This window comes from Sycon ciliatum, chromosome 4 (assembly GCF_964019385.1).
Source record: "Sycon ciliatum chromosome 4, ocSycCili1.1, whole genome shotgun sequence".
Taxonomy (NCBI): domain Eukaryota; kingdom Metazoa; phylum Porifera; class Calcarea; order Leucosolenida; family Sycettidae; genus Sycon; species Sycon ciliatum.
Genome location: NC_088646.1, coordinates 2,245,771 through 2,272,371, shown reverse-complemented (window position 1 = coordinate 2,272,371; position 26,601 = coordinate 2,245,771). Strand labels below are relative to the sequence as shown.

The window sequence follows — 26,601 nt, the reverse complement described above, 5'->3', positions numbered from 1 at the left end:
AGCAACAGCAACAGCAACAACAACAACAACAACAACAACAACAACAACAACAACAACAACAACGGTGTAGATGGGTGGTGAAGGCCTACCCATGGCCGCGTCGGGACATCATCAACCTCGTCTGCAGAGAGCACCTTCTCACGACAGTGTCATGGTGGTGACAATAACTCTTGTCAGCTGGCGAGCTGAGAGAGCTCGCCATGGGCAGAAGTTGGAAAAAGAAAAGAAAAAAGAGTTTAAAAAGAAAGAAGAAGAACAATTCTGAATAAAACTCGCTACTACGAGTTGATTCTTCATTATTTAATACGAAAGTAAAAAAAGCCTTCTGTAGGGTTCGAGGTGCGAATCTTTCCATTTCTTCCTCTAATATAAAAATGTAATACTGATGTCCTTAGATTGCAATGGTGGGTTGTTCATTCACATAATCCTTGGTGTCGGGAAGCTGTAAGTAAGTTTGTGATTATCAAGAAGACATCCAGAAGCGAACAAAGAACATATAGGGTACCCCGTAAGAAGGCCTTAGGCCTGTGGGAATGCCCTATTAAAAATTTAATAAATAATAATAATGTGCCGTTAAGTTTTGTTCCGCTTGATGCGCGTGAGTGTCGTCCTCGCCGTGGTCGTCCTCCAAAATGTGCTGTCCAGTCCATCGGTTGATCTTCCTCTTCCTGTGAAGATATCACTGCATGCCCGTCCTCCTCCGCGTGTATAGCGCAGGGTCCAGCTGAGAACAGCGTGAAAGATGGTGAAAGACCGACACGTAAACCACCGAAATTGACAAAGGATCTGTCTGCGTCGGGAAGGGTTACGCGAAGCCAAGTAAAAATACGGACTGGTGAGGACGCACGTACAACGACAACGGAAGTGACAACAACAGTCAATATTCGAAAACGTGGTAGACCGCGAAAACGAACCTCAATATCGAGCACCGGACAAGTTGGAGTAAGAAGATCAATAGAAATCCGCAATGGAGGAGACGTAGCTGAAAGGACACTGGGCATCGCGCACACAACGGCTGGTGTCAGAAAACGTGGAAGGCCGCGGAAAAGCAAAGAGGCGGATAGTGGTGATGCCGCGAAGAGGCGAGATGACGGGACATTGGAGGAGACTACACCCAACGGAGCTAAGAATCGCACTTCGTCCATTAAGCAACATCTGTCAGCCCGTACCAATTGTCGTGAGTTGTACAGTGATAATGTGTTCTCAATATTGTCACGTGGTAGATGTGCGTTGCATCTGGCTGTGTTAGAAGCTTTGTATATCCGTAAGTTAGATCCTGAACTTTGCGTACAGAAAGAAAATGTGTTGTCGCTACAATTGTTTGGTGTTACTCCTCGTCGAGGTGTTAACAATGTAACTTAATTTGCTCACTATGTTCTTGTCGCTATTATTATTTCCTTCGAGTTTTGTGTCGTGCTGAACTTGATACTTTTTCCACCTTGTCACGAGTGTTGTTATCTCATATCTTTACGCTATATAAGTTTTAGTCTTTCCAACTTGAGCCATTCCCTGTATAATCCTTGATGAGAAGGGACCGAAAACGTTCGGATACTTTGACAAGTGCCTTATTTTGACTGGATGTGTGTTTGCGTGGATACTTACGACCCAACACGTACCTTCGTTACTAAAGTATTATCCGCCTCCGACTTCTTGTAAAATAATAATAATATTAATAATAATACAAGACTGACAGTACGAGAAGTCTAAAACAACTCCCCTAGAATAGAGAGGGTCAGAACCGGGTCTAACACCCATACGGTTCAGATGGTCGCAACCGACCGGGCCTCTGCCAACCGTGGATCATGGTGCTGTCAACCAACCACCTTGAACATGTACGACCAAGAGTACATAACCCCCGGGGGGGGGGGGGTTACATGTATGTACTCTTGGTACGACTCGAGCATGTATCATCTTTCCACCCCCCCCCCCCCCCTACAATGTACTACCCCGGTCAGTACTCTTCCTCTCCCCTCCCCCTAGCCCTGTGTCTACTCCTTCCCACTTTTTGGTGCACTGAAGTGTCGCTGAAGCCGAGACCTGGCTCAGGCTCAGGTCATCATGGCCATCGGAGATGCTCCAGTTTTCACCACCACACACAGCTGCGACTGCAGCCACCTAGTAGTAGTAGCCTCGGACCTAGTAAGGCTCCATCAAGACAGTACGAGTATCATGCAGTTCTCGAAGTTCGTGGTTTCTCGTAAAAAAATAAAAATAGAAAAGTCACCCCAGGTACTCATGACATGAGTGACATTGGAATCGATAATTCAGGTGACCCAAACAAATTACTTGTTCGCTGTCGCGTGTGAACGAGATATCTTTGTGCCGGAGCGTAGAAGCGAACGATTGTCACAATGCATGGTCTCTCGCTGGCCTGCCCGAGTCCCGGTCGAGGTAAGAGCTGGCCAATTGGCAAATGGAAGTGGAGCTGCTAGTGGTGGTCAGGGGACTGGGCAGCAGAGAGAACGTTATTGCAGGACCAACGACGCATCACGAGATGCAAGCATCACGTGGAAGTCACTTCGCCAGCAGAGCTACACTGTCTGTACCAGGCAGTGCATTACCGCCGCATGGATTCAACGCTCTTCTTGCATTGGGGTCGTGACAAGTAACGAGTCACGACGATGGATGATGGAGTGACTGTGGGTCGATGCTGCATCACGCCGTTATCCCGACTGACTGTAGCTGGACAACAGAATGGCACGCATCACGACTAAACCCCTAGCCCTGCTACCTCCCGCTTCAGGTGGCGATGCTTGGACACTGCATGGATGAAAACCATAGTGGATGCTGAAACACAAACCAGTTCACCGATCACCTTGCTGTTGTGTCGAGTAACAAGAAGAAGGTGAACCATTGAATTATACTAGTGAAAGAGGGCAGCTGCCTGAGAATGTGGACCCAAGTGGTAATCCTGGCTGCTGTGTCAGCCCTGGCTGCATCACAGACACCATGTGGTAAGTAGACCTACCTACACAATCATGACCTGCTATGGTCATAGTTAATACAGTATACTAGTAGACCTACGCTGGTGCATGTAGATCTGCATTGTAAACATGTGTCAGTGTCACGGTTGCAGTGAGTCTACAGTCATTGTGCTCACTGCTGCACTGATGATGTCACGGCTGTGATTGTGGAAAATGCACTAAGTGTTTACTTGCACTGCCCCCCCCCCCCCCCCCCGATGAATGATCAGTGACATCAATTCTACAACACACTACACAGTCATAGTTCTCACTTTCAGGCTGTAGTGTACATGCATGATCTTTATAGATGTAGCCTCTTATACGGTTTTTGCTTTTCATGAACATCTACACGTGGCAAGCATACACACGCACACACACACACACACACACACACACACACACACACACACACTACTACTACTACTACTATAGCATGACTGCCCATTGGGCAATGTCACCCCCGGAGGGGGCCAGAGTTTGGAGTGCACCGTCATTGGCAGGACTTCTGGTGCCTCGTCAAATCTTGCTGTCGTCGGAAACGTTTCGGGCAATGCATGCAGATCAGCGGCAGTGATTCCCTATCGGCTGCAGCAAGACGTTTTCCACGGTTGCAGTTATGGCGGTTAAAACCAGCCCGGGACTTGAAGCAGCGATTGCAGCGTTGACAATGCTGGAAGCAGCAACTAGCGAGAGACGCCGTCAATGCCGTATCTGCATGTTCAGGGAGTGCAGGCTGGCAGCGATGAACTGCAAGCCCACCCTTACTACGGAACCATCGGCAGCAACTGACGCACTGTGCTGAACCCCGCTGTTGGTGGACGGGAAGTTGGCGCTCAGCCAAACACTTGTGCCGTGCCTTGTCTTGAGGACGAGAGAAAGCCCGGTTGCAAGATGAGCAGAGTACGGATTTCTCTACTGCCCGAGGAGGCTGAAAAACCAGAACCTGCTCTCGCCAAGCTGACCGGTCTTGTGCGCAATCAAACCAGTTTGGAATGGACTTCGTGTCAGTAGCCACAACGTCTCTCCACCTACGCCTGGGACCGCAGAAGGGGCGCGCAGCCAACAAACGACCAAACAACAGCTGCAATGGGACACGGTCCTCCGACATCCGAGCCACATGACCAAGCCACTCTAAACGACGATGGCGCATCTTAACAGAGAGAGTGGCACTGGGTCACCCCAGTGACGACGTAACTGCGCAGACGTGATGCGATCGGATTGCTGCTGACTGCGAGGGATGGCTAATATTGTGCGGATGCAGCGATGATGAAAGGCATCCAAACGTCTACTATCAGCTTTCAAGGGCGTCCAACAGTCACTGCCGTACAGCAAAATGGACAAGACACAGGCCACGTATAGCTTTCGCTTACTGACTAATGACAGCGAGCGATCCGACAAGACTGGAAGAAGAGCTCCAAAGGCTTTGGAAGCCTCAGCTATGCGGCGACTGACGTCAGTAGAGGAGCGGGCATCCGGTGTCACGACGGACCCCAGATAAATGAAGGATGGAACGTGCTCCACAGTATCACCGTTGACGTTCATATCGGCTCTATCAGGCATGTTGACTTGGCTACCTGCCACGAGAAATTTCGTTTTAGCAGCGTTGACGCAGAGGCCAAAGGAAGAGGCAACCGTGCAGAATGTTTCAAGGCACTTCTCAGCACCAGGGCGGTCTTCAGCGAGCAAGACCGCGTCATCTGCGTACTCAATGTCGTTGATGATTGCGGCAGTAGACTGGCGAGCGGGCTTTGAGAAAAGGTTGCCATTGATGCTAAATTGGATGGGGATGCCAGGTGGATGGTCGCTGTCCTGCATCACTTGTGCCCACCGCTCAAGCACAACACCGAAGTACAGATTAAAAAGTACTGGGGCCATCACACAGCCTTGACGGAGGCCATTGTTGACCGCAAACGGCTCGGTAGTGCTGGCACCGACGCGCACAGCTGCCTGCATGCTCTCGTGGAACGATTGGATTAGATTGAGGAGCCCTTCAGGAATGCCTAGCCTCCCCAATGCTAGCCAGAGTGCTTGGCGTGGTACGGAATCGTATGCTTTCTTCAGGTCTACGAAGACACAGAACAGCTTCTGACGGTGCTCGTACGATTTCTCGATGAGCTGGCGAATGGAAAAGATGGCATCAGCGCAGCCGCGACCAGGGCGAAAGCCACACTGGGATTCTGGAAGTTCTTGTTCCGCGACAAGTTGGAGACGGTCCTGAATGAGACGGCCACAAACCTTGCCAGCGACATCTAGGAGGGCAATGCCGCGCCAGTTGTTGCAGTTGGTCAAGTCACCCTTTTTGGGAATCGGGACGAGTTGGGCATCCCGCCAATCCTGGGGAACCGTTCCGTTGGTCCATGCAGTGTGAATAACATCACACACACACACACACATTTGCGTGCATGCGGTGTGCACAGACACACACTGTGACACATGCATACATACACACACACACACGCGCGCACACGTGTGTGCTTACGTGCGTGCTCATCTGACATAGACATGAGGCATAGACTTACTTAGGAGACTGGAGTTGACCAAAGCTGCCCTCCCCCCCCCCCCCCCTCCTTCTCTGGCCCTCAACCACCTCCTCAGTGACCACGAACAGGCTAAATCACAGTATGAACTACTCTGCCATGTGCTGTTTACATGTGAATATGAACATAATAGATTCGCCAGCCCAGTGGGACGCACACGTGCACATGTTCGATCCGGACCAGGGTCATGAATTCTACGTGCGTGGCAGCTATCATTATGACAAGACGGGCCAGAGAAAGGCACGCTTTGAGCAGGTCCAGGAGGGCACAAACTCATCCTACGAGTTCGTGGAGCAGATCGACCTCTACAACGAGGTATGTACGCCAACATGTAGCGCATTTCCAAGAGTATTGCGTACATGTATAGTTGAACACAAGCTAGTTTGTCTGTAGATCTTGCATCCACGACGTTGTCCTTCAGATACTATTAGTATTGGAAATCCAGAGGCGAGAAGCCTATCGATGTGCATGCCCAGCAAAAGAATAAGACTTATTACTCGACACATCAAGGACATGACTGCAGGGCATCTTGGAATGGTCAACATGTTGGTCGAAAGAACTTTGCATTACTACGTGTACTAGTATGCTGTGATGCACGTTATACAGGGTGCACTTGACTGCAGCACTTGTATACATCTTATATGTATATGGGAGACAATTATATTTGTACACAGTCCTTGTGTATGGGTGTCGTACATGCACTGGCATGGTAAAAACTTCCGTATACAGACTGCATATCTCAATAAAGCTGAGGTTGTGCGACGGTATCCTGTTTCGCATTCTCCACAGAAAAAGCGCTATCGGGTGAATGTCAAGACGCGTGAATGTCAAGTGTCCACGCTGGATCACCCGTTCCATACTCACGATGTACCCACCGGCGCTCGCTTCCGTGGCCTCTACTACCTGGGGTCTGATGCCGTGGAAGAGGTATGAATACTGTCTGAATGTGATGCATATACACACAATGTGTCACATGCACACATACCCACACACATACCCACACACATACCCACACACATCATTCTGTTCATCTTTCTGTGAAGACCGGACCTATGGGACGGTGAGAAGGCAACAATGTCTGATGTGCAATTGGTGAAGTAAACTAAAAGTCAAAACAACATAATACACATGTGCGCACACATGTCAAAACAAACACATACACACACACACACACACACACACATACACACACATACACATACACACACACACACACACACACACACACACACACACACACACATACACGATGCACTTATGCATTATTACAAGAGGTGATGCTACATTGAAGTACCCGGACCCACCACGCCGAGAAAGATCTTCTTCGTATTACTTTTAGGATATCACGTGACAGGCCATTCCAGTGACTAGCAGCTGTCCCCTTCATGCAGCCATACATAATAAATAATTATTATAACATGAACAGTACTTGTAGTACTATACGTATACATGTAGATGTACAGAGGAATAATCCCATTGTGAGTTTAGTACAGTAAAACCTGTCAAGGCGACCACCCGTCCCAGAAGACCACTGCAGCCAGGACCAAGGCATGCTATTTCCAGTCAAATGGCACTGGATAAGGAGACCACCTGGTTATAGAGACCACGCTTTGCAAGTTCCTTGAGCGGTCGTCTTAGACAGGTTTCACTGTACATGTACGCATGCTATGTACTTGTTCATACCATTTTGTCTTTCACCATAGGGAGTGGTCGAGATGTCGCAGTGGGACTACTTGTGGTCCACACGCGGTTTCTTCTGGGATGGATCCTTCACCACCCACGGCTGCATTCCATATCATTCAAACCGCTTCAACCACACAACGTTCGGCGCCATCTTTGAGTCGTAAGTCACTGCACACACTTAAGTCCTGCTGTAAGAATTGTTTCTTTGTTTCCATTACACCAAGTGGGTAGCCCGTGAAGGCCACGAGGTGCATGTGCACCCCCGAAAATCTGTCGACCTCCGTTCAGCATGTGCATGTTTGGGCTAAATGGCATTGGGATCGCAATTCAGTGCCTGCTGTGAAGCCAGAGGTGCCCCCCCCCCCCTCTTCCTCCTGAAAGTTGGACCAGCTACGCCACTTCCGACAATGTACTAACGTTAGCCTTGGAGTGTGGCTCAGATTTCTCTTTGGCTTTTCAATACCCATGGACTATCAACACAAGTATAGTGTGAACTGCCGAAGAAACCCAGACCCACACCTGAGGTCATTTGCTCCATATCCAACAGGCCGGGCCACTCACGGCACAAGTTCAGAATGTGATGTTCATCCACTGAGCCACTACACTCCGATATTGAATACTGGAGCACTCGAACTCCCCTGACCCGGACTCCCCTGACACTATCCAGACTCCCCTGACCTGGACTCCCTTGACCTGGACTGCTATGACCCGGACTCCCCTGACATGACCCGGACTCCCTTGACCCGGGCACCCTTGACCTGGACTCCCCTGACATGACCCGGACTCCCTTGACCCGGGCACCCTTGACCTGGACTTCCCTGACCCCGGACTCCCCTGACATGATCTGGACTCCCCTGACCTGGACTCCCCTGACATGACCCGGACTCCCTTGACCTGGACTCCCCTAACCTGGACTCCCTTGACCTGGACTCCCCTGACCTGGACTCCCCTGGCCCAGACTCCCCTGACCTGGACTCCCTTGACCTGGACTCCCCTGACCCGGACTCCCCTGACATGACCCGGACTCCCTTGACCCGGGCACCCCTGAACTGAACTCCCTGGCTGTTTGAGACTCTGAGCACATTGCCAGTATATGTGGATCAATGCACTGTATTCTGGGTTATCACAGGGCCACTGCTCTGCTTGACCTACAACTATTATTATTTTCTCAATGCCGTACCACTTCTGGGTTTGGTCTGCTGCTGGCTTGTAGGTTCTCGGATGTAACGCCAGGCATTCGGGATCCCAATGTCTTCATTCCACCACCACAGTGCTTTGGACATTAAACCAGTTGCCGCGGCGTGTGTGACGAGCTGAACTACGCTGATGTGCTGTGTGATTGTGCCAATGCCGGGCAATGGCAGTCCTCTTAGAAACCCCTGTCCCCGTCTCGTATCCGGAGTCTTTGTCAGTGTCACAAACGCTGTGTGGCACGTCACAGCTTTAGCCCACGTGATGTTTTTGTCACTCGTTTCTCAGCTTGTGTTGGCGTCTGTGGAATGTTTGTGACAAGCTGTGTGTGATGCGGTGGCGGTGTTCAGTGCATTTCTGTCGGTGGTGAGTGACGCATCGTTTCGTATAATTATGTAACTACACCTATTGTATGTATTATATCACTCTCAAATATCCACAATGTGATTTCCGCAAGTGCACAGCCATTGTACGCTATACCAACCTTTGGACTCAGAGTACAGTGTGACTGGTTTTACTGGCAGATATGCCTCTGGAGACAGTTTGCTGCCCGGGGCTTCAGTTGGTACTTACGTGCATGAATCTGCAGCCGGGGTTAAAAACAGTGCCGCGATAGGGCCATCATCGTCAGTGACTGGTCACTGTGATCATAGGTATCAGTCCCCGAGGCTTGGTCTGCTACAGACACAGTCATATTAAATGCTGCCTCTCACTACTGGCACATTGGCTATGCCTCTCACTACCGGCACATTAGCTATGTAGGTACATGTAATGATGTATGTATGTATCCGCTGAGCCCGGCCGGCCACTGTTATTGTTTTTAAACCTTATGTACACCTGACTAGCAGGTGGGCTGTGCAGCATGTATTGCACGCAATGAACAGCCTGACTAAGGGTGTTGCACTTTCAGTGGGGGCAATGGGCCTGGGAGGGTTGCAGAGTTGCACTGCACGTTTCTATGTTGTGAGTTCATGCCGCTCTGGTCCGGAGATGTCTTCTTGACTGCAAGCTGAACTTCATCCCTGGCTACTGTGCCGAACAGTCGCTCATTCAGCAAGGCAAGCACTGAGCTGTGTGGGCAATGCACACGCTGGCTTGTGGTTGGCTGTTCCCATGTCAACACACTGTGCGGCCAGTTCAGACGCCACGACTAGTGCATGCACTGCATGTACTGGTGACAAGGACATGTTAGATGCAGACTCACCATACACAAACGGCATGGCATCATGATCCCATTGGAGTCGCCATGGACACGGCACATTGCAAATCTGTACATGACAATCATCATCAAAGCCATGAGATATGACACAAACAAAGCTACTAATAAAATAATTCATGATCAAAGAGCTTTTTTTTAATACGTCATGACTTTATTGGTAGTTTTGTGGCCCATGATTCTTCATAATCTTCTTCCTCCTCCTATCCTCCTGCGCGCCGACATGAACTAATAGTAATACTTATGATGAAGTGTGAACTCTACACTAGTACAGAGACAGAGTACAGGCAGCACTGATAGCGCATGCGTTCTCGACGCAAACGTGGCGTCGAGAACGCATGCGCTATCAGTGCTGCCTGTACTTTGTAGTGTAGAGTCCACACTTCATGTCGGCGCGCGGGAGGAGGAAGAAGACAAGTGCAAAGACAAGTAACTGTTGTTGGAGGGAATCTACCGGTAAAAAGTACTATATCCGTTTTCGGAAAGGCAAACCGGGCCGCTGACCTGTACGTGAGCTTTTTATTATATCCGTGTATGCCTGGCGAGCTCAAGAGGCTCGGAAAGTTGAGACGATGATCATCAGTAACGAATAGGTTCATCCGCAACCAAGGGTCGACGCGGGACCTTTGCCGGGGTGCCCATGCCTCGAGGTAACACAGCTCGAATGTTCGGCTACTAGTACCCGCATGTGGAACTTCTTGAAGTAACAATGGTGGTGGTGCCTTCACTGTCACCCAGTGCTTGTTGTTCGTAGCACTAACAGCTACAGCCTGCACCTGTCGTGACCTAGCGAAGAAACCGTCTCGTCGACGAACCGTTGGACTGGATATCGTCAGCTGGTATCGTGACAGCGCCCGTCACTACTGCTAGCCAATGCTCCTCCGAACAGTACGTACAGTCATGGCAGCGCAAGCTACGAAGATGTCGGATACCCTGTCCGAAGATGACGCCTGTCGAGTTTGTTGAATCTCGTGTTTACTGCAGCAGCTGCCGGGATCTGGCGATGTTGACGGCTCGTCCGCATCACGTGGTGGACGTCGTGTTGCTGACTTGACTCGCTCGAGCATCCGTCGACGTGACTAGCTTACCAATGCCGACGTGATTGGGCTCTTCCAACTCCGAAGCTCTCTATCTTGTAGGCGGGAGTGGAGGCGTGCTGTAGGATGTACCTTGGTCAATACCTTCAACTTCAACTTAGGTACCTCATCTCCTCGAACCAACATTTGTATTGGCAGGCTGAAGAAAATCGTGTTGTGATCAAGACGTTCGAGTGATTGGTTTGCGAGTATGTGGACTACTGTACTGTTGGTGGTGGCCGGATTCAGTGCCTTGGCTGCGTCGCAGGCACCATGTGGTGAGTACAGGCCGCAGTACTGTCTCAGTGCCTGATAGTGATACTGACAGAGTCCGGGCAATGGGCCATGGACTGTCTTGTTTAGAATAGCCACAGGGAAAATCCAGGCCAGTTGAATGGTCACTGAAGTGCCCTGCATCTTTCTAGTACATGTAGTACATTGCATTGTATTGTACCCAGCCTGCGCATATGCAGGCATCACTGCATTGCAGACCCATGCTTACCCCCCCCCCCCCCCCCCTTCCACCACCACCACCACCACCACCGCTTTTCAACATGGGTCCATAACAAGAGGGTTGGATAGGTGAAAACAGGCGGATTCAACACGACAGACCACACTCCTCACACATCACACCATACACGTACATGTATACTAGACCATAGCAGGTCCGGAAGAACTGGTCCGGTTGGTCAGGCTATGCCAGTCCTGCGTGGCACACAATAATTATGATAGGCATCAGATATTGAACCATACAAAACCACAACCATATTCGACAGCATGTATGAATAACAGGCAAGCCAAACTCGTGTAACACTTTGTGATTGATGGTCTGTGCTGGAAGTGGCATGTGTGATCATGTACATACTCAACACGTACATGTACATGTCACCGACACCCACTGAACAGAGTCTACACCTACATGTACATGTAACTTGTAAGTTAGTTGCCATCACTGCCAACTGGCCAACGGTCTTTTATTTTGTCCGCCCAACAAAGTAATGGAACAGCTACCAAGTATCAAGCAGGCCGCGGCGTGCCCCGTATGGGTTCCTGGGTGCCCGGAACCCCCCTTTTTTTCGCTCAAAATGCAGGATTTTTCTTCATTTCCCGGGGAGGCCCCCGGAACCCCCCCCCCCCTTGGAGGGCACCGGCGCACGCGCCTGTCAAGTACCCATGTATTATTACCATTGGTTGGATCACGTTACGAAATATGCAACAATGTGTTGTTTTTCGACCTTTTCAGCTGCCATTTGCCCTGATCATGCCTCGTGCGTGTTTCACAGCATAGTACGTTTCCGCTCATTTTCTTCTTCAACACACGCTAGCTGTATTACTTTGTTCTTGCCCGTACAAGAGGCTGTACTCGTCTTTTTAACGTAAAAAATAACAACTGCGGATAAAACGACAACACGGGGAAAAATGTGATTACTAACAGTTGTTTGATGTCCCACCATAACTTTTAAACAAGACATGCACTTATCGTTGGGTCCGATGCAAAGAGAAGACCATGATGTACAGGTAGTGTTTCACCACAGTGGTTACCATGGTTACGCTGTAGCTGTAGTATGCTAGTGGTATGATGGGGTTGGTGAAAAGCAAGCAGTTCTGACATTGTACGGTGTCCATTGTTCCCGTGTGATTGCTTGCAGAGTCTCCTGGCCAGTGGGACGCGCACTTCTCCATGTTTGACCCGGCTCAAGGACATGAATTCTACGTGAATGGCGATTACCACTATGACAAGACGGGCATGAGGAAAGCGCGCTTTGAGCGCGTCAACGAGGGAGTGAACTCCACGTATCGGTTCGTGGAGGTGATTGATCTGTACCAGGAGGTGAGTTGTCGACTAGAACCGGCAACAGTGCCCGGGTCAGACTATCCCATAGATGTAGTAGTGCATTCGTGAATTACATACATGTACATGTACAGACACACGCCGCCGACAGTGGGGTGTGTTTCAACTTTTAGTTGCACCAAGAGTACATAACCCCCCAGAGTGTGCAACTCCACTATGGGTGCTGTCCCGACAGAATTTCAAGTTGACGTCATTTTGATGATGCAATGCGCACTGTACACGGATTATCAGACGAATCCGGAACCTGTGGTTGACCGAAGCCGATCGATCCTGTACAAATTATTGCAAAGAAAAACGTGTGATGCGTTGACACCCGTACACATGTTGTAAATCACTGCTGCAAGGAGCATTGCGTCATAAATAATGACGTCAACTTGAAATTCTGTCGGGACAACAGGGTATGTGGGAGTTGCACACTCTGGGGGGTTATGTACTCTTGGTTGCACTCCATGCTGAGAGGCAATGGGCAGAGTCTGGACAGACAGACTTAACGACACACAGACACAGGCACACACAGGCACACACATACTGATTTGAAGTTCCGTGCAATGATCTGTTTTCGTGTGCAGAAAAAGAGCTACAGAATTGATGTGCGCACACGAGAGTGCAGAGTGGAGACGATCGACTATGACTTTCACGCCCATGATGTGCCCACCGGGGGACGTTTCCGTGGCCTCTACTACCTCGGCTCGTCTGCAGAGGAAGAGGTGAGTTTGATTGACTATGATACAGGCGCATAGTCCGCAGGGGGCACGTGCACCCCCCCCCCCCCCGTTAAATGTTCTACCTACATGTAGGTTCAGCATGCACATTATGACCATGATGGCATGCACCACCAGCCATCGTACACGTATGATGTAGATGATACAATACTTTGGTGAAGCGGCCGTGCCCCCCCCCCCCCCCACACACACACCTGCTACATCCCTGTGACACGTGCTCGTGTATACTCAATCTCCGGGCAGCTAGCTGTTTCAGCCATGTTTTTAAAAAAGTCTCTTGAGCGGAGCCCAGCGTGGTTAACCAAACCGATCACAAAGAAATCTTGTGAAGAACAAAGCACTTTGTCAACCGGCTCAAAGCATCTAGGTCAGAGTGCTCCAACTGCATGAAGCACAGCGAGCGTTGCAAGAGGGCAAGTAACTGTGACGCTAACCTGAAAGAGTGTTCAGCAAACTGTAGTTGTATGCGTAATCGCTGTTGCCTTGTTTTGACCTGGCCCACTTGGCCCACTTCACCTCTCTTGCCGGCTGCCATCATGGCCCATTCATGGATGCTTCTTCTGTTACCAACACGCAGGGTAGCATTGAACTGTCCGCATGGGACTTCAACTGGGTGACACGTGGATATTTCTGGGACGGCTCTTTCACAACGCACGGTTGCATACCGTATCACTCCAACGCCTTCAACGGAAGCACATTCGGAGCTCGCTTTGAATCGTAAGTGCTGCCTGTGCAAATCAGCGACCATGCATTCCATAGTGCAGTCCATGGCGCATAACAAACACGTCTGAATGTAAGCGTGCACTACGCTTCTGAAGGGGGGGGGGGGGGAGGGGGGATTTGCACTTCCCTTCCGTGTGGGAAAAGAAGCGCTGCTACTTTCCCATCCATCAATGGATGTCCAACTCTGAAAGATAGAGACCTAGAACTTGCCTTGGCACCCATGGTCCTGTCTTTTGCACAATTCTGTGGTGAGTTCCACAGGTATTGATGAGGTCACAAAATTGGAGATTCATGAGATTCAAAGACCTTGAAAAAAAGCTCCCAGTTGAGTTCCTCCCACATCTTATCTTGCTATTCTCTCTCCATCTCTGTCTCTCTGTCTCTCTGTCTCTTTCTCTCTCTCTCTCTCTCTCTCTCTCTCTCTCTCTCTCTCTCTCTCTCTCTCTCTCTCTCTCTCTCTCTCTCTCACACACACAACACACATGCATTCTCTCGTCGTCCCTCTGTCTATCTTGTGCGTGTGTGTATGCTGATTTTTTTGTGTTGCAGATTCTGGGATGTGACCCCCGGCCTGCGTGATCCCAACGTATTTATCCCACCACCGCAGTGCTTCCAGAACTAATCAAGTACAGTTAGGATATTCCTTACAACATGGCTCCACGCTCCGTGCCCCTCCCTGGGTGGAGTACTTGTGCTCGTCAGGCCTTATTCAAGTTTTGTCCACAGCAATTTCTCCTTGTGTTTACACATTATTGTAATTATCCTTCATCACAGAACTTTCGAATTCTAAGCTAGTACACCGTAACTAAAAAGCCTTGCATTGTGTCTGTGCGTGCGTCTTCTTCGCGCACTCTCGGGAACTAGATATAAAGGGCGTACGTTAGAACAGAATCGTGACGCGAAGACGGGCGCAATAGCACCGACCGTGCCCACATCGACCTTGCTCAGTGGACACTTGAAGTCGGAATCGCACACGCACGTCTATGGAAGGGAATGCAGTTTTCTTGTACTGTGACGCGTCAAGTGTCTTTCACAGCACGGGGATGCAGTGATTCCTGGAGTTGCATCCTGGCAACGTAAGCCTGATCTTGTCCGGCCATTGGCATCAGTAACTGACTGCGGTGAGGTACTGACACTGGAAAAGCAATATTTGGGGATACGGGTACGGTAGGCGCAAGTTGAGTCATCCTACTGAGAGTGTGCGAATATTGAATATTGTCTGCTGTTGAGAAAGTACAGTACTGTATAGCTTGTTAGGGTGCGGTTGCAGGCATGCAGGCGACGTGAGATTCCGGCGAGAGTACATACCTGATTTGTACACTTGCTGCCAGCGTACGCATGCCTTTTTTCTGCGCCGAGTGAAAAATAGTGAACATTAATCCGTCGCGACTATCAGGCAGTTTACAGTACTGTATTTTTACTTTTAGTAGTCCTCAGTGGTGCTGAGTTACCATCACTTACCAGACCACACCAAGTCTCTCTGCACACAAACCACAAAACTACGCTACGCATTTCAGAAGCCTCCCGTACTCTTTCATCTGTACGATTTCCTTTGTCAACAGCTGGCGGAACCCTATAAAAATCGTAGATCAAAGTCATTATAGGTATCGAAAAGGGGCTCTCAAAGCCCCTAAATAGCTCCACAAAACTACCGAATATAAGGGTACACAATAATTATAATGCAAGTGAGATAATGCATGTAACCTCGTTCTAAGATAGTTAGTGCATGGCAGGGAAGGCCTTATGGCTTGTTTGTGCCCTTCAGGTTAGCCCTCCCTGCCATGCACTAACCTATAATTAGTGGATCTTCAAGTGACCAGGAGCCCCTTTCAGAGCATGCACCCTGGCACAGCAGGCTGCTACTGACCTCTTGCCAGGATCCAGATCCAACCAATCAAACATGCTACATTCCATGGTAAACTTGTTGGGCACCTGCACCGGGGAGCTACTTCAGAAGTTAAAATGTCAACTCGTTCCATGTTGCGAACTACAGTGTACATGACCGTATAAGCACCACTGCGGCACTGGCGTCGTTTTGCAAGTCACTGTGGTCCATTCTGACACCTCCGAGGATACAGTGGATATACGGGTGGACTTTATACTGTATGCTACAATTTGTAGTGAAGTGCAGTTGCTCTCTCCATGTCGGCATGGGGCCATCCATAAGTACCCGGATGGTTTTTTGCAAAACTGGAAAACAAACTTTCATTTACTAGCACATGATACGTGGGTACTGGGTTGAGACTAGTGTCCACCTGGCCCGTCTACTACTGTTAATTTAGTTGGCATGAACAGATAATCTTGAAGGCACAACAGCATGCAGAAGTAGCCACGCACAGCTGGCTGGAAAGCAACTAAACTTGTTTTGACAATCATTAATTTGACTTTGGTTAATTTAAAAAAGATCAGAGCATAAATCCAAATCAGGTAGTGCTATGCTCTGTATAAACTTACAAGACTTCAGTTCTGCAAGACTTAGTGATGTGATGACATACACAGAAAGGATGCAAAGGTAGAAACCAGCATCAAACAACGACATGCTTTTTAAAAAAAGAACACGACAAGCGACACACACAAGTCATAGCTGTCAAGCCGACGCATTAGTCTAAAAACAAAGAGCTGGACTGTTTGCACTCAGGTGGGTGGAACTACAAGTAGCTAATTCAAAGAGGATGTTGGCAATGGACATGGAAGTTCGAAAATACTTCATTGTAGATGTCCGGGGAATAGTTGCCTCCGATTCCCTCGGCATTCCCCAATATTGATTCGAAAATCACTGGTGGGCCTAGCCACCTTCAAGTGAAGAAAAGCAAATAAAATGTGACATGACAAAAAAAAGTCGGACATACTCTGGCCACCAAGCCACTGAGAACACAACAAACACTTGGAAGTGTCAAGATGGCATGCGTACCAGCGTGTGCACGAAAAACAGAAAATAAAATTGTCCGTGGCTCAGCACAGCGAAGCACAATGGTTCGTACAGACAATACAGTTTGGTCGTGGCTGTGAATATTTATGCGCGAACAATGTGGACAACACATCAAGCGACAATTGTCGACATCTTTGATACAGATGACATCACACCTCTCTAGTGCCATAGGCTCCGACTGACAGGACTAATCTATGACAATGCGCAGCCTAAGTAGCAAGGATACACATACATACGCATGCATGCACAGACGTATACACAAACATAATGCATGCATGCATGCATGCATGCATGCATGCACACACACACACACACACACACACACACACACACACACACACACACACACACACACACACACATGTACACAGCAATTCAACACTTTTCAAAGCAAGGGAACTTACAAGTTACAGCTGGCGGCTTATTCAGCACTCAAGTAAACTTTAGACGCGCCATGTGTTTGGCAAGAAATTGAACATGTTGGAAACTCGCATCCCCCCCCCCCCCCCAACAACATAACAAAGCACAGCCCGTATAGCTCTCTCTCACAAACATACCCGCACACATGCTGTTTACAGTGATACATACCTCTCCTCCTGGCTTTGTGCTTCCTCTAAATCACGAATAATACACTGCTTCCTGGACAGCTTGGCAAGCTAAACAACACCAACAGCAAGAACAAGATTACGTAGTGAAAAGCTGGAAGTCAGCAAGACTGCTCACAACCAACAGACATCATCAAGTCATTCTCACTGTAGCGTTGCTCTCCAGAAGTTATCAGCGAGCACTAGGTCACGAGTAAGGAGTGTACAGTCAACTTTGCTAATACCGACTGCGGATATAACGACAATTCGCGAATAACGACAGAATTCCCATGCCCAGAGCAAAGTCCCATCTAACTGCAATACAGTTGCTGTCCACAGATTTGAGTAACTGCAATACATATAATGAGACTTCGTGAATAAGGACACTTTTCTGATGGCCAGCCGAGTACTGTCGTTATACGCAAAGTTGACTGTAGTCGCTGCACCAGCGGTGGTGACATCTTACCTGGTCTTCATCCAATACATCACCAGCATCCTGCTTCGCCTCAAGGCCGCTGATCTGTATAAATTGACACATTGACATGCACACCAACACCAACACACACACACAAGGTCCAATATCTAATTATGGAAGCGCAAACTAATTCCTAATCAGTCAGAAACAGGACTCCGTGGCACTAGTACACCAAATCACCACTACATGTACTTGGCACAGAATAGAAGCCGAGAGAGACTGACTCCAGCAGCCTTGTTACACAGCAGCTAGCAGACAGCAGAGCAGAAAATATCGCCCTACCTGGTTGAGAAGCTTCGCCAAGCGCCTCTTCACCTTTTTCACCCTAACACATGGAAAGATAGAAACCGAAAAGTGTTAACGTATTACATCGCCACACATGCATACACATGCACGCACACTCGCATGCATACACACATACACGGGTGGCATGGTAAAAAGTAAGAATTGCTGTTCATCAATACGTCAATACAGCTAGCAAAAGATGAATTGAGCACAAGGTTACAATGGTCAATACCTGTCCAGCTCAGCTTCTTGCTCTTCTTTGATACTAGCATCCTGTGCCTCTGCTGATAGAGACGACCCACTAGCAGTGCCCACGCGCGCAAAGCTTGGGTTGGGGCGGCCTGATGCTGTTGATGGCTGCCATTCCTGCTGCTGCTGTTGTTCTTGTAGTTGCTGCTGTTGTTGTTTTTGTAGTTGCTGCTGCTGCTGTTGTGTCTGCATTGGGATTGAAAAGCCTGGCGGAGGTCCTGATGGTTTGCTAGCTGTGGACACCGGTGCTGGTGCTGCTGCTGGCACCACCGCCACACCAGCGCTCTGCTCAGCCAGGCCACCGGGACGTGGGCTAGCAGCATAAGCCCGGTGTGGTACGGACGCAATGCCACGACTGCGTGCTCGGCCTCTGCCCTGGGCCAGCTGAATCACGCCGCCCTTGTCTGCCATCACCGCCGCTGCTGGCTGAAGAGGCGTGAAGTGAGGCGCTACTACAGGCTCCGGTTTGTCGACCGGCACGCCAAGACCATCCACCAGGCCGGACCTAGATGGCCACCCATAGTCATTCGTAGTGTAAACCGGCGTGCATTCTACCGGGGTCTCAGGTGACGCCAAAGCCGCATTGCTCGGCTCGGAATCACCCCAGTCGGCATCATCAAAAGTTTGCTGGCCGTGCGATGGCATAAAATTGACAAAACCTGCATCCTCAAAGGTATTACTAACAGGGTGGTGGGTATGGGAGAACGTCGCTGCAGCAAAAAACAACCCAAGAAAAGACTTTCAGAATGCACTTCTTACTTACTGGCTGATAGGAAAGAAGGAAGAAAGTGCAATGGCCCAGGCACCACTGCACAAAGACTACCATAATACGTGTACAGGCACGTGTACACGCACATGTACATAGTAGCAGAATGAGAGCAGCATCAGCAGCAACAACAACAGCGCACACACACCACACTCAGCACTGCACAGTGCACCACACTCAGCACTGCACACACACCACACTCAGCACTGCACACACACCACACTCAGCACTGCACACACACACACACCACACTCAGCACTGCACACACCCACACCACACTCAGCACACCCACACCACACTCAGCACCGCACTGCACACCCACACCCACACACCACACTGCACACACACACACACACACACACACACACACACACACACAGACACAGACACACACACACACCACACTCAGCACTGCACAGCGGACAGCACAGTACATGTACTAACATCATCTATCACTACAATGTACGTACCGACAGGCTGTGCTTTATCCTGTACAACAACAACACACACACACAACATACACAACATACACAGCACACACCGAAATGAAGAGAAGAACAACAGAACGATACTGTTTTATAATATCAGGTCACGAAGTTGCACGGTGAATCGAGACTTTTAGTCTAAAGTCTTAAAACACCTCTTGGACATACAGTGTGGCCAATACTACCTCTCTAGCCACGCACACCAAGACGCCTTTCTGCCCATAGTTTGGCTTTGTTTTGTCCCCCAGTATTAAGCAGGTACCGGTCTATTTCCCACGTCTACTTCACCCCTCTGCGCATTCATGATCAAGTGATAAGAGATCGGATAGGAGATACCAGGGTTCGTAGCACAATCTATACACAAAATTTCAGGGGATTTCCAGGGGCATTTCAAGGGTATTCACAGATGTCATACAGTCGCTAGACACCACATATCCGTAGCCACACAGAGGTTCACTGATTCAGAATGTCAACAATCGAAGATTTAATCATCAATACTACAAGTAGTAGAGCCACCGTCACCATCATGCTTCTCCATCGCTAAGTTCTCAGCTAATTAGGCAGTCTTTGTACGGGTCCAAAGACAACCAGCGATCGTTGAAAACACACTTGCCTTTCGGCATGGAGAACAAGTACAACTCTGTAAAACTTCTTCGGCATTCCGAAAAAAACTGAAGACACTTTGTCTTGTTGAAGGCCAAAACAAACAAATAAAACGGAAAAGCAGTTGCAGTGGCGGATTCCAGTTTCGCTACAGTCAGGAACCGTCGTACCACAGTCGATAGTCGAGCGTACATGGCGATCAAAAAAATACCGTAAAGAACTAAAGATTCATGCGAGCTGCGCTGGCCGCTGAGGCCGTCGACTCACATGACCAGTACAGGTGACCGGACTGGCACTGGTAGATCTATGCATATCATGTACAGTCAGTCGCTGAGTACGGAGGTCTACCAGGTCGCGTGATCTGGAAAACAAATTTCAGGGGATTCAAGGAACATATTCTATAAAATACAAAATTTGAGGGGATTTCAGGGAATTCCCGGGGGAAGAAAAACTTTCAGGGTTTTCAAGGGTTTTTAAGGGTGCTACGCACCCTGAGATACTCTATTCTGCAGTCCACAATTACAGGTCCGCAGTGCTAATCAGTGCGTCTAGGGGTAGGGTTGGCCCGATTCTGCGCGTTTTTTGTGGAAAAATTGAAATGCAAAATGCGGCCAAATCTTATCAAAATGCATATCGTCTTTTTTATGCTTTTCTAAAATTTTCTAAAAAAATCATTTTTTTTAGCCAAACCGCGGATAAAATGGGTTCGTTACCATGACAACAAAATGGCGACGAATTGTTTGAAGAGTATAACGTTTATAAGTCTTCTTTCATTTTGCTCTCCTGTACCAGCTGCTGTTGTTGTCTGATGATATACCGCTATGGCTTCCAATCTTGCCACCGTAGTTGAAACAGCTGATTCTGATGGTGAGGACTCTGAGGAGGAGGGAGGCGGGAACCGGCCACAACCAGAATTTGGCTTGGATTGATGTGTGCCAGTGGGGATTAGCCAGGAAAACCGCCCTTTTCTGGGTCGAAACCGTGCAGAAACAGGCAAAATTCGAAAATGCAAAAGTGGGGTAGATTTACCCCAAAATGCAAAAAAATTGAAAACAGAATCTGGACATCCCTATCTGGGGGACTCTAAGAACTCTGCTTGGAGTTCGCCAAGGCTCCTCCAATCAGCATGTGTCAGTCGGAGTAGTGATTGTGATTCTAAAAATGAAAGTCACAAACACATGATGGGCATCGACAACAATAGTACCTTGTGCGGGCAGGTTTCCGTGTGATGTGTCAAGATACTCATGGGCACCTGGTGGGTGGCATTGTATGGGCAACGCATCAGTGGATTCTCAGGATAATTCTGAACATACAAACAGGAAAAAGCCAAAGTCATCCACCAAAACCAATCCTAAGTGACGTAATTTAAATTAGCTCCATGTGCAGCGCAGTCATGCTTTGCACGGCAGCAACACAGCCATTTCCATACACACCTCCCCTTCAGTGTACCGTGGACGCTGACACAGCAAGCATGCACACACATGCGCGCGCGCGCGCGCACACACACACACACACCACCGACGCTTTGTACTCTGTAGGTATCATATTACGGAGTTTTCCAGAGCTCTGGATCAGTTGTTGTTTGAAATAAAGGCAAGGCGTAGACACTACAATGTGCAGTGCAGTCACGCAAAGCTACACAGCACAGGACAAGGCTAGCCCGCTCAGTCATGCACACAGGACACACCTATTGGATGATAACTACGGACGTGTATAGCGGCGGACACGGCGTGTACAGTTCGAACAGGGACAATAACAGATGCTACTAGTCTACACACATACACAATATCCGAAAATTTGATTGAGAGATATTAGTAATTTGCAGCGAAACGACCACTTGATTTGAGGATGGTGTGTGTAGAGTTATACCGTAAAGTACCGTCGGAGCGCCCCACCTTGATTTTACAGCCAGGGAAAGGAAAATCGTATGGCACAATCCCACGAAGTGTGTACGGGGTGAGAACCATAGTGTACTAAGGTCACACTAAGCAGGTTTCTGTGTGGAGCTCGTATCCGCTCGAAAGTACGGATTGTCTCCACAACCTGCAATATGTGTACAAAGTTCGTGTTGTATGACCTACAGACAGCAGACCACCTCCACAATACGACCACGAAAGGACGAGATGGTGGGGCGCTCTGGCGGTACTTTACGGTACATGTAATGAAGTGGCTGTCGTGGGGCTTGCGTACCTTAATTAAGAAACGTACACGATAGGCGGCTTTAATCTGCAACATGCCAATACAGCGTATATTATGGGATTTGGAAGAGCGATTCGTCAACAACTCCGCGTTGGGAGGGAAACCCAGCCTTGAAGGGGATTCACACGACGTGAAAATGAACGAAAACACATGTGTGTGTGTGTAAAGGTGGACAAGCTGCCCATTGGAGTCAAACGGACAACAGACCCGTTCAAATCTCGCATGCGTCTGTGTACTCGAGCATACTCATGCAGCTCGAGTACCATAGTGCCTGGAATTGGCTGGAAGACAAGGCCTGGCCCTTCGCGGACACCGCGATGATCTGACTGGATTGTGAGCTGGCCAAGTTCGATGGCAAGTCAGTCACGGAGGCAAACGGACTGCTCCGTGCAATATCATCGGATGACTTTATTGTCTCCTTGCACTGTAACGTTTTCGTCTCTGCATGCCTGAAAGGTCTGAGTGCTCTTTTTCCAAGGTTCACATTTGGATATATTGGAAGCATACTCCCAGATATCCGCAGTCGTCACTGTCTTTCAAGGTCACCTCGAGGAGGCGGACATATCATTCAAGAAGGTCTATGGTGAAATAATTTGCAGTCTAACAGCTGTCCATGGGAGAGAGAAACCAGTCATTCCTCGCACTTCAGCACGCCAGACACAGCGTAGCAATGTGCCTGCCTCCGATGCAAAGGAGTACTGGCGCAGGTCAGTTTCGTGCCGTTCCTGGATTCGGTTATTTCTGAAATGGGCAGTCGTTTCAGTTCCCTGAGCCAGAAGGCCATCCAGGCACATCTTCTTCTCCCTGCCAACTTGGATCGCATGTCATCCGATCACATTGCCAACATAGAGGCAGCCTATGCTTCTGATCTCCCAGACAAGAGCAACTTCAGTGCTGAAGTGGAGCTGTGGATGAAGAAGTGGGAAATGCGCCCAGCAGGACAACATCCAACTTCTCTCCCCAGTACTGTCAAGGAAACCAATTCCATACTATACCCAAACATCTTGCGCATCTTGCAGCTTGTTCTTGTCATTCCTGTGACATCCGCTGGCGTCGAATGTGCTAACTCCACCCTGAAGTTTATCAAAACGAAACGCCGCAGCACCATGACGCAGTCACGACTGAATGCCCTTGTGCATCTGCATTGCCACAAGAGCATTCCTCTGGATCTGGGTGCTGTATTAGACAGGTTTGCTTCAGCTCATCCTCGGAGAATGCTGTTAGTGAACCCTGTCCAGGAGGAGTCCGAAGGTAACTGCCCCGATTTGTAACTTCTCTCTCCTGTTGACGTGCCCTGCCGAACTTTGAAGCAAAGCTGTGTGTACTTACCATGTGCAGAGGCAACTGCTATACCGTCCCTCCAGGAATCCGCGATTCCGCGGCAAAATCCGCGGAATTCATGTTTTTTTAATATCGCGCGGAATTCACAGTTTTCACCGCAGAATCGTGAAAAATCACGGTTTGGTGGCAATGCGAGCACGCGCTTCATATTCATGCACATGCACAGTGCAGTGTCCTGTCGCTATTTTGTTGCATTCAAAGTCGAGGGAGTTTTCTTCGTTACTGTATTGAGCCTATCGTGTGTTTTCGACCACTAAATTTTTTATTGATACTTGTACATAGCATATAGCCATGTCTTTTCGCCGGTGCAGCGCCGCAGAAATACCGCAGTATTGCCGCAGAATTCACGCTATCCGCCGCATAATGTAGCGATTTGTGCTGCAGAATTCTGCGCAGAATTTCAACTTTCTGTCCGCGGATTCCCGGAGGGACAGGCTATATCCCTTCTATGTACTTTCATTATTAATTTTGTGATTCAAGCTATGGAAATACATGTACAATAAATGATTTAAATACATTTTATTTTTCGTGGTGCGTGAGATTCACGGCTTCTTGACATCATTTTCACAATGGCCGACCCGGGACAGTAGCAGGATGTCATCTATCCCCACCGCGTCCAGGCCGCAGCCCCCCCCCCCCCCCCCCCCCTCAGCCAAATCCTGGACATGCCACTGTTTTTTTCGAACTTTTATTTCTATTGAATGCCCAGCATGCTAGCTATAGCATGCAGTAATGTAAAAGAAAGCGTGGTTTGACAATCAACAAAATGTCGGTTTAAATCTTACATACTAGTGCTAGTACCACACTCACTTACTAGTGTACATTTGCCCAGATGGGCGGGCATTTTTCTCCGAGACACCATGTGCACGGGATCATACGGGCACGGGATAAGCTCCGACATGTCTTCCATCTGGTCAGACATTTTCTGCTTTTGACGAGTGGCAACATACGCCATCTTGATGATTCCAAGTGAGCGCACTAGCACTTCCAACGAAAGAAAGACAGATTCCTTGATGGACTGGGGTACCGTGGGACTGTTTTGAAATGGGAGGACTACAACCCTCCAGCTACAATGCGTTGATAATCCCAAAGAAGAGAAACTGATCTACCATAAAGAGCTATCACTGGAGTATAGCCCGGCCTATTCTAAAGTAAAGAGAGACGAAAGTCGATAACTACAACACAAACAGAAGAAGTGAAAGTTAGTTTCACCCGCGCTTCGAAGTCCACGCAGTCTGGTTGAAAAAATGACACGATCACACGTAGTAAAATGCGCTCTTCTTGACACAAATTATTTCAATTATTATTTCAATATTTGAAGCAAACCCGGCCCGGCCCGTACCCGGTACCGTACCGCATATCGTATCGCGTAGTCTATGTCAGTGATGTGTTTCTGAAATGGGTTTCTGGAATCTGCGAACACTGCAGATGACTCATGCATGACGTAACCAGATAACCAAGGTAACGCGTCACGTCACTGACGTCAGCTAGCTCGTCAGCTTACAGTTACACCATGTATGACGTTGTTGTGGACTTTCATAACATACCCTGGTTGACAACACTTGATTTCTGTAAGTACGGGCGGTTACTGGTGGTTGTGGTGCAAGATCGTGCACCAGGGAGTTGTTTACGATGTTCTTCGCTTCTTGTGCTGCCTGCCGCTGACAAACCTACACTTGCTTAAGGTTAACCAAGTAGTGGTGATAATTTTTCATCTTCTGGAGTGAGAGGAAGTTTGAAAAGAATTGAACGTTTTTCTGGGCTGGACAACGTTTTCTGCAGAAATTGTAATACTGAGTACAGGTACAGTAGTCTGATCGGACGCTCAACAGCTAATAGTACGAAGTGTACCATTATTATAGAGTGAAGTAAGACGTAAGTCTTCCTTCACTCAGCTGGAAGTGATTCTTATCATGGATATGGACGTGTGTGAACCTTCGTCCAGCGGGACTGATGTCGCTGAGGTGAAAGCTACTATAAGTATAACGTCAGACAGGTTGTTGGTGCAGCCTAGCGACAGTGTGAGCTCTCAGTTGAACAGCGTGACCACTGTACACCGGCGCGCGCCCACAGATCTTGTGGAACTTGCGCAGGAGGTCAATCAAGCCAACAGGTTCGTAAGAGCTACTGCGCATAGTAAGCTGCAGCAGATTGCTGACCAGATCAGGTTCCTGCAGGAGCAGGCCAAACAGGTCCTGGAGGCGGCTGTACACGATGGGGAGCTTCACAACGCCAAGTGTAACTTCAAGAAACGACCTGGCACAGTGTACCACCTCTATAGGAAAGCGCCTGGTTCAACATTCGTTTCAATGTTGTCACCTGAAGAATGGAGTTCATGCCCACATGAGTTCCTGGGATCATACAAATTAGAGTTTGACATGTCATGGACACCCATTGAACAAATGGAGCAACGGGCTAAAGACATGGCCCTCATCGACCGACTGCTCTCGGAGAAGACCAATTTGCCGGCGTTAGCAAGCAACTGAATGTTTCTGCAATGACTAGAGCATGTCACTGTAGATGTTAAGAAGTATGCCATGGTGTCGACATACCCTTGGATGGGTACACCGACTGATGGTTTGGACTGGCTCCTTCCAGTCCGGGCAAGAACAACGCTGTGTGTGATGAGTCTACTTCGTTGCGAGGGAAGGCACTGTGAGATGGTGTTCTGTATCCTGACTTGCCAGTGATGGCCTGTGATACAGTACAGTACAGTTGAAGT

The 26,601-nt window shown here is 48.8% G+C and overlaps 4 protein-coding genes across 4 annotated transcripts; 3 read left to right on the top strand and 1 right to left on the bottom strand.

The window, feature by feature from the left end:
- Positions 1-2,703: 2,703 nt before the first annotated feature.
- LOC135813868 (mammalian ependymin-related protein 1-like) lies at positions 2,704-8,871 on the top strand. The gene is made up of 5 exons (XM_065326891.1): positions 2,704-2,954; positions 5,634-5,815; positions 6,290-6,427; positions 7,204-7,343; positions 8,397-8,871. The coding sequence occupies exons 1-5, from the start codon at positions 2,891-2,893 to the stop codon at positions 8,467-8,469; spliced, it is 597 nt and encodes a 198-aa protein (XP_065182963.1). The 5' UTR covers positions 2,704-2,890; the 3' UTR covers positions 8,470-8,871.
- Positions 8,872-10,724: 1,853 nt separating this feature from the next.
- Positions 10,725-14,775, top strand: LOC135813867 (ependymin-like). Its single transcript, XM_065326890.1, has 5 exons — positions 10,725-10,944; positions 12,316-12,497; positions 13,088-13,225; positions 13,818-13,957; positions 14,513-14,775. Exons 1-5 carry the CDS (start codon positions 10,878-10,880, stop codon positions 14,583-14,585), a joined length of 600 nt encoding a protein of 199 aa, XP_065182962.1. The 5' UTR covers positions 10,725-10,877; the 3' UTR covers positions 14,586-14,775.
- A 1,532-nt stretch (positions 14,776-16,307) lies between these two features.
- On the bottom strand, positions 16,308-25,152 carry LOC135813866 (mastermind-like protein 3). The gene is made up of 8 exons (XM_065326889.1): positions 24,694-25,152; positions 21,544-21,642; positions 19,722-19,740; positions 18,469-19,195; positions 18,234-18,276; positions 17,943-17,996; positions 17,481-17,548; positions 16,308-17,101 (listed from the first exon to the last, which is right to left on the bottom strand). Exons 1-8 carry the CDS (start codon positions 24,832-24,834, stop codon positions 17,080-17,082), a joined length of 1,173 nt encoding a protein of 390 aa, XP_065182961.1. The 5' UTR covers positions 24,835-25,152; the 3' UTR covers positions 16,308-17,079.
- Positions 25,153-25,792: 640 nt separating this feature from the next.
- Positions 25,793-26,365, top strand: LOC135813349 (uncharacterized protein C1orf50 homolog). Its single transcript, XM_065326448.1, has one exon. The coding sequence runs from the start codon at positions 25,793-25,795 to the stop codon at positions 26,363-26,365; it is 573 nt and encodes a 190-aa protein (XP_065182520.1).
- The last annotated feature ends 236 nt before the right edge of the window (positions 26,366-26,601 follow it).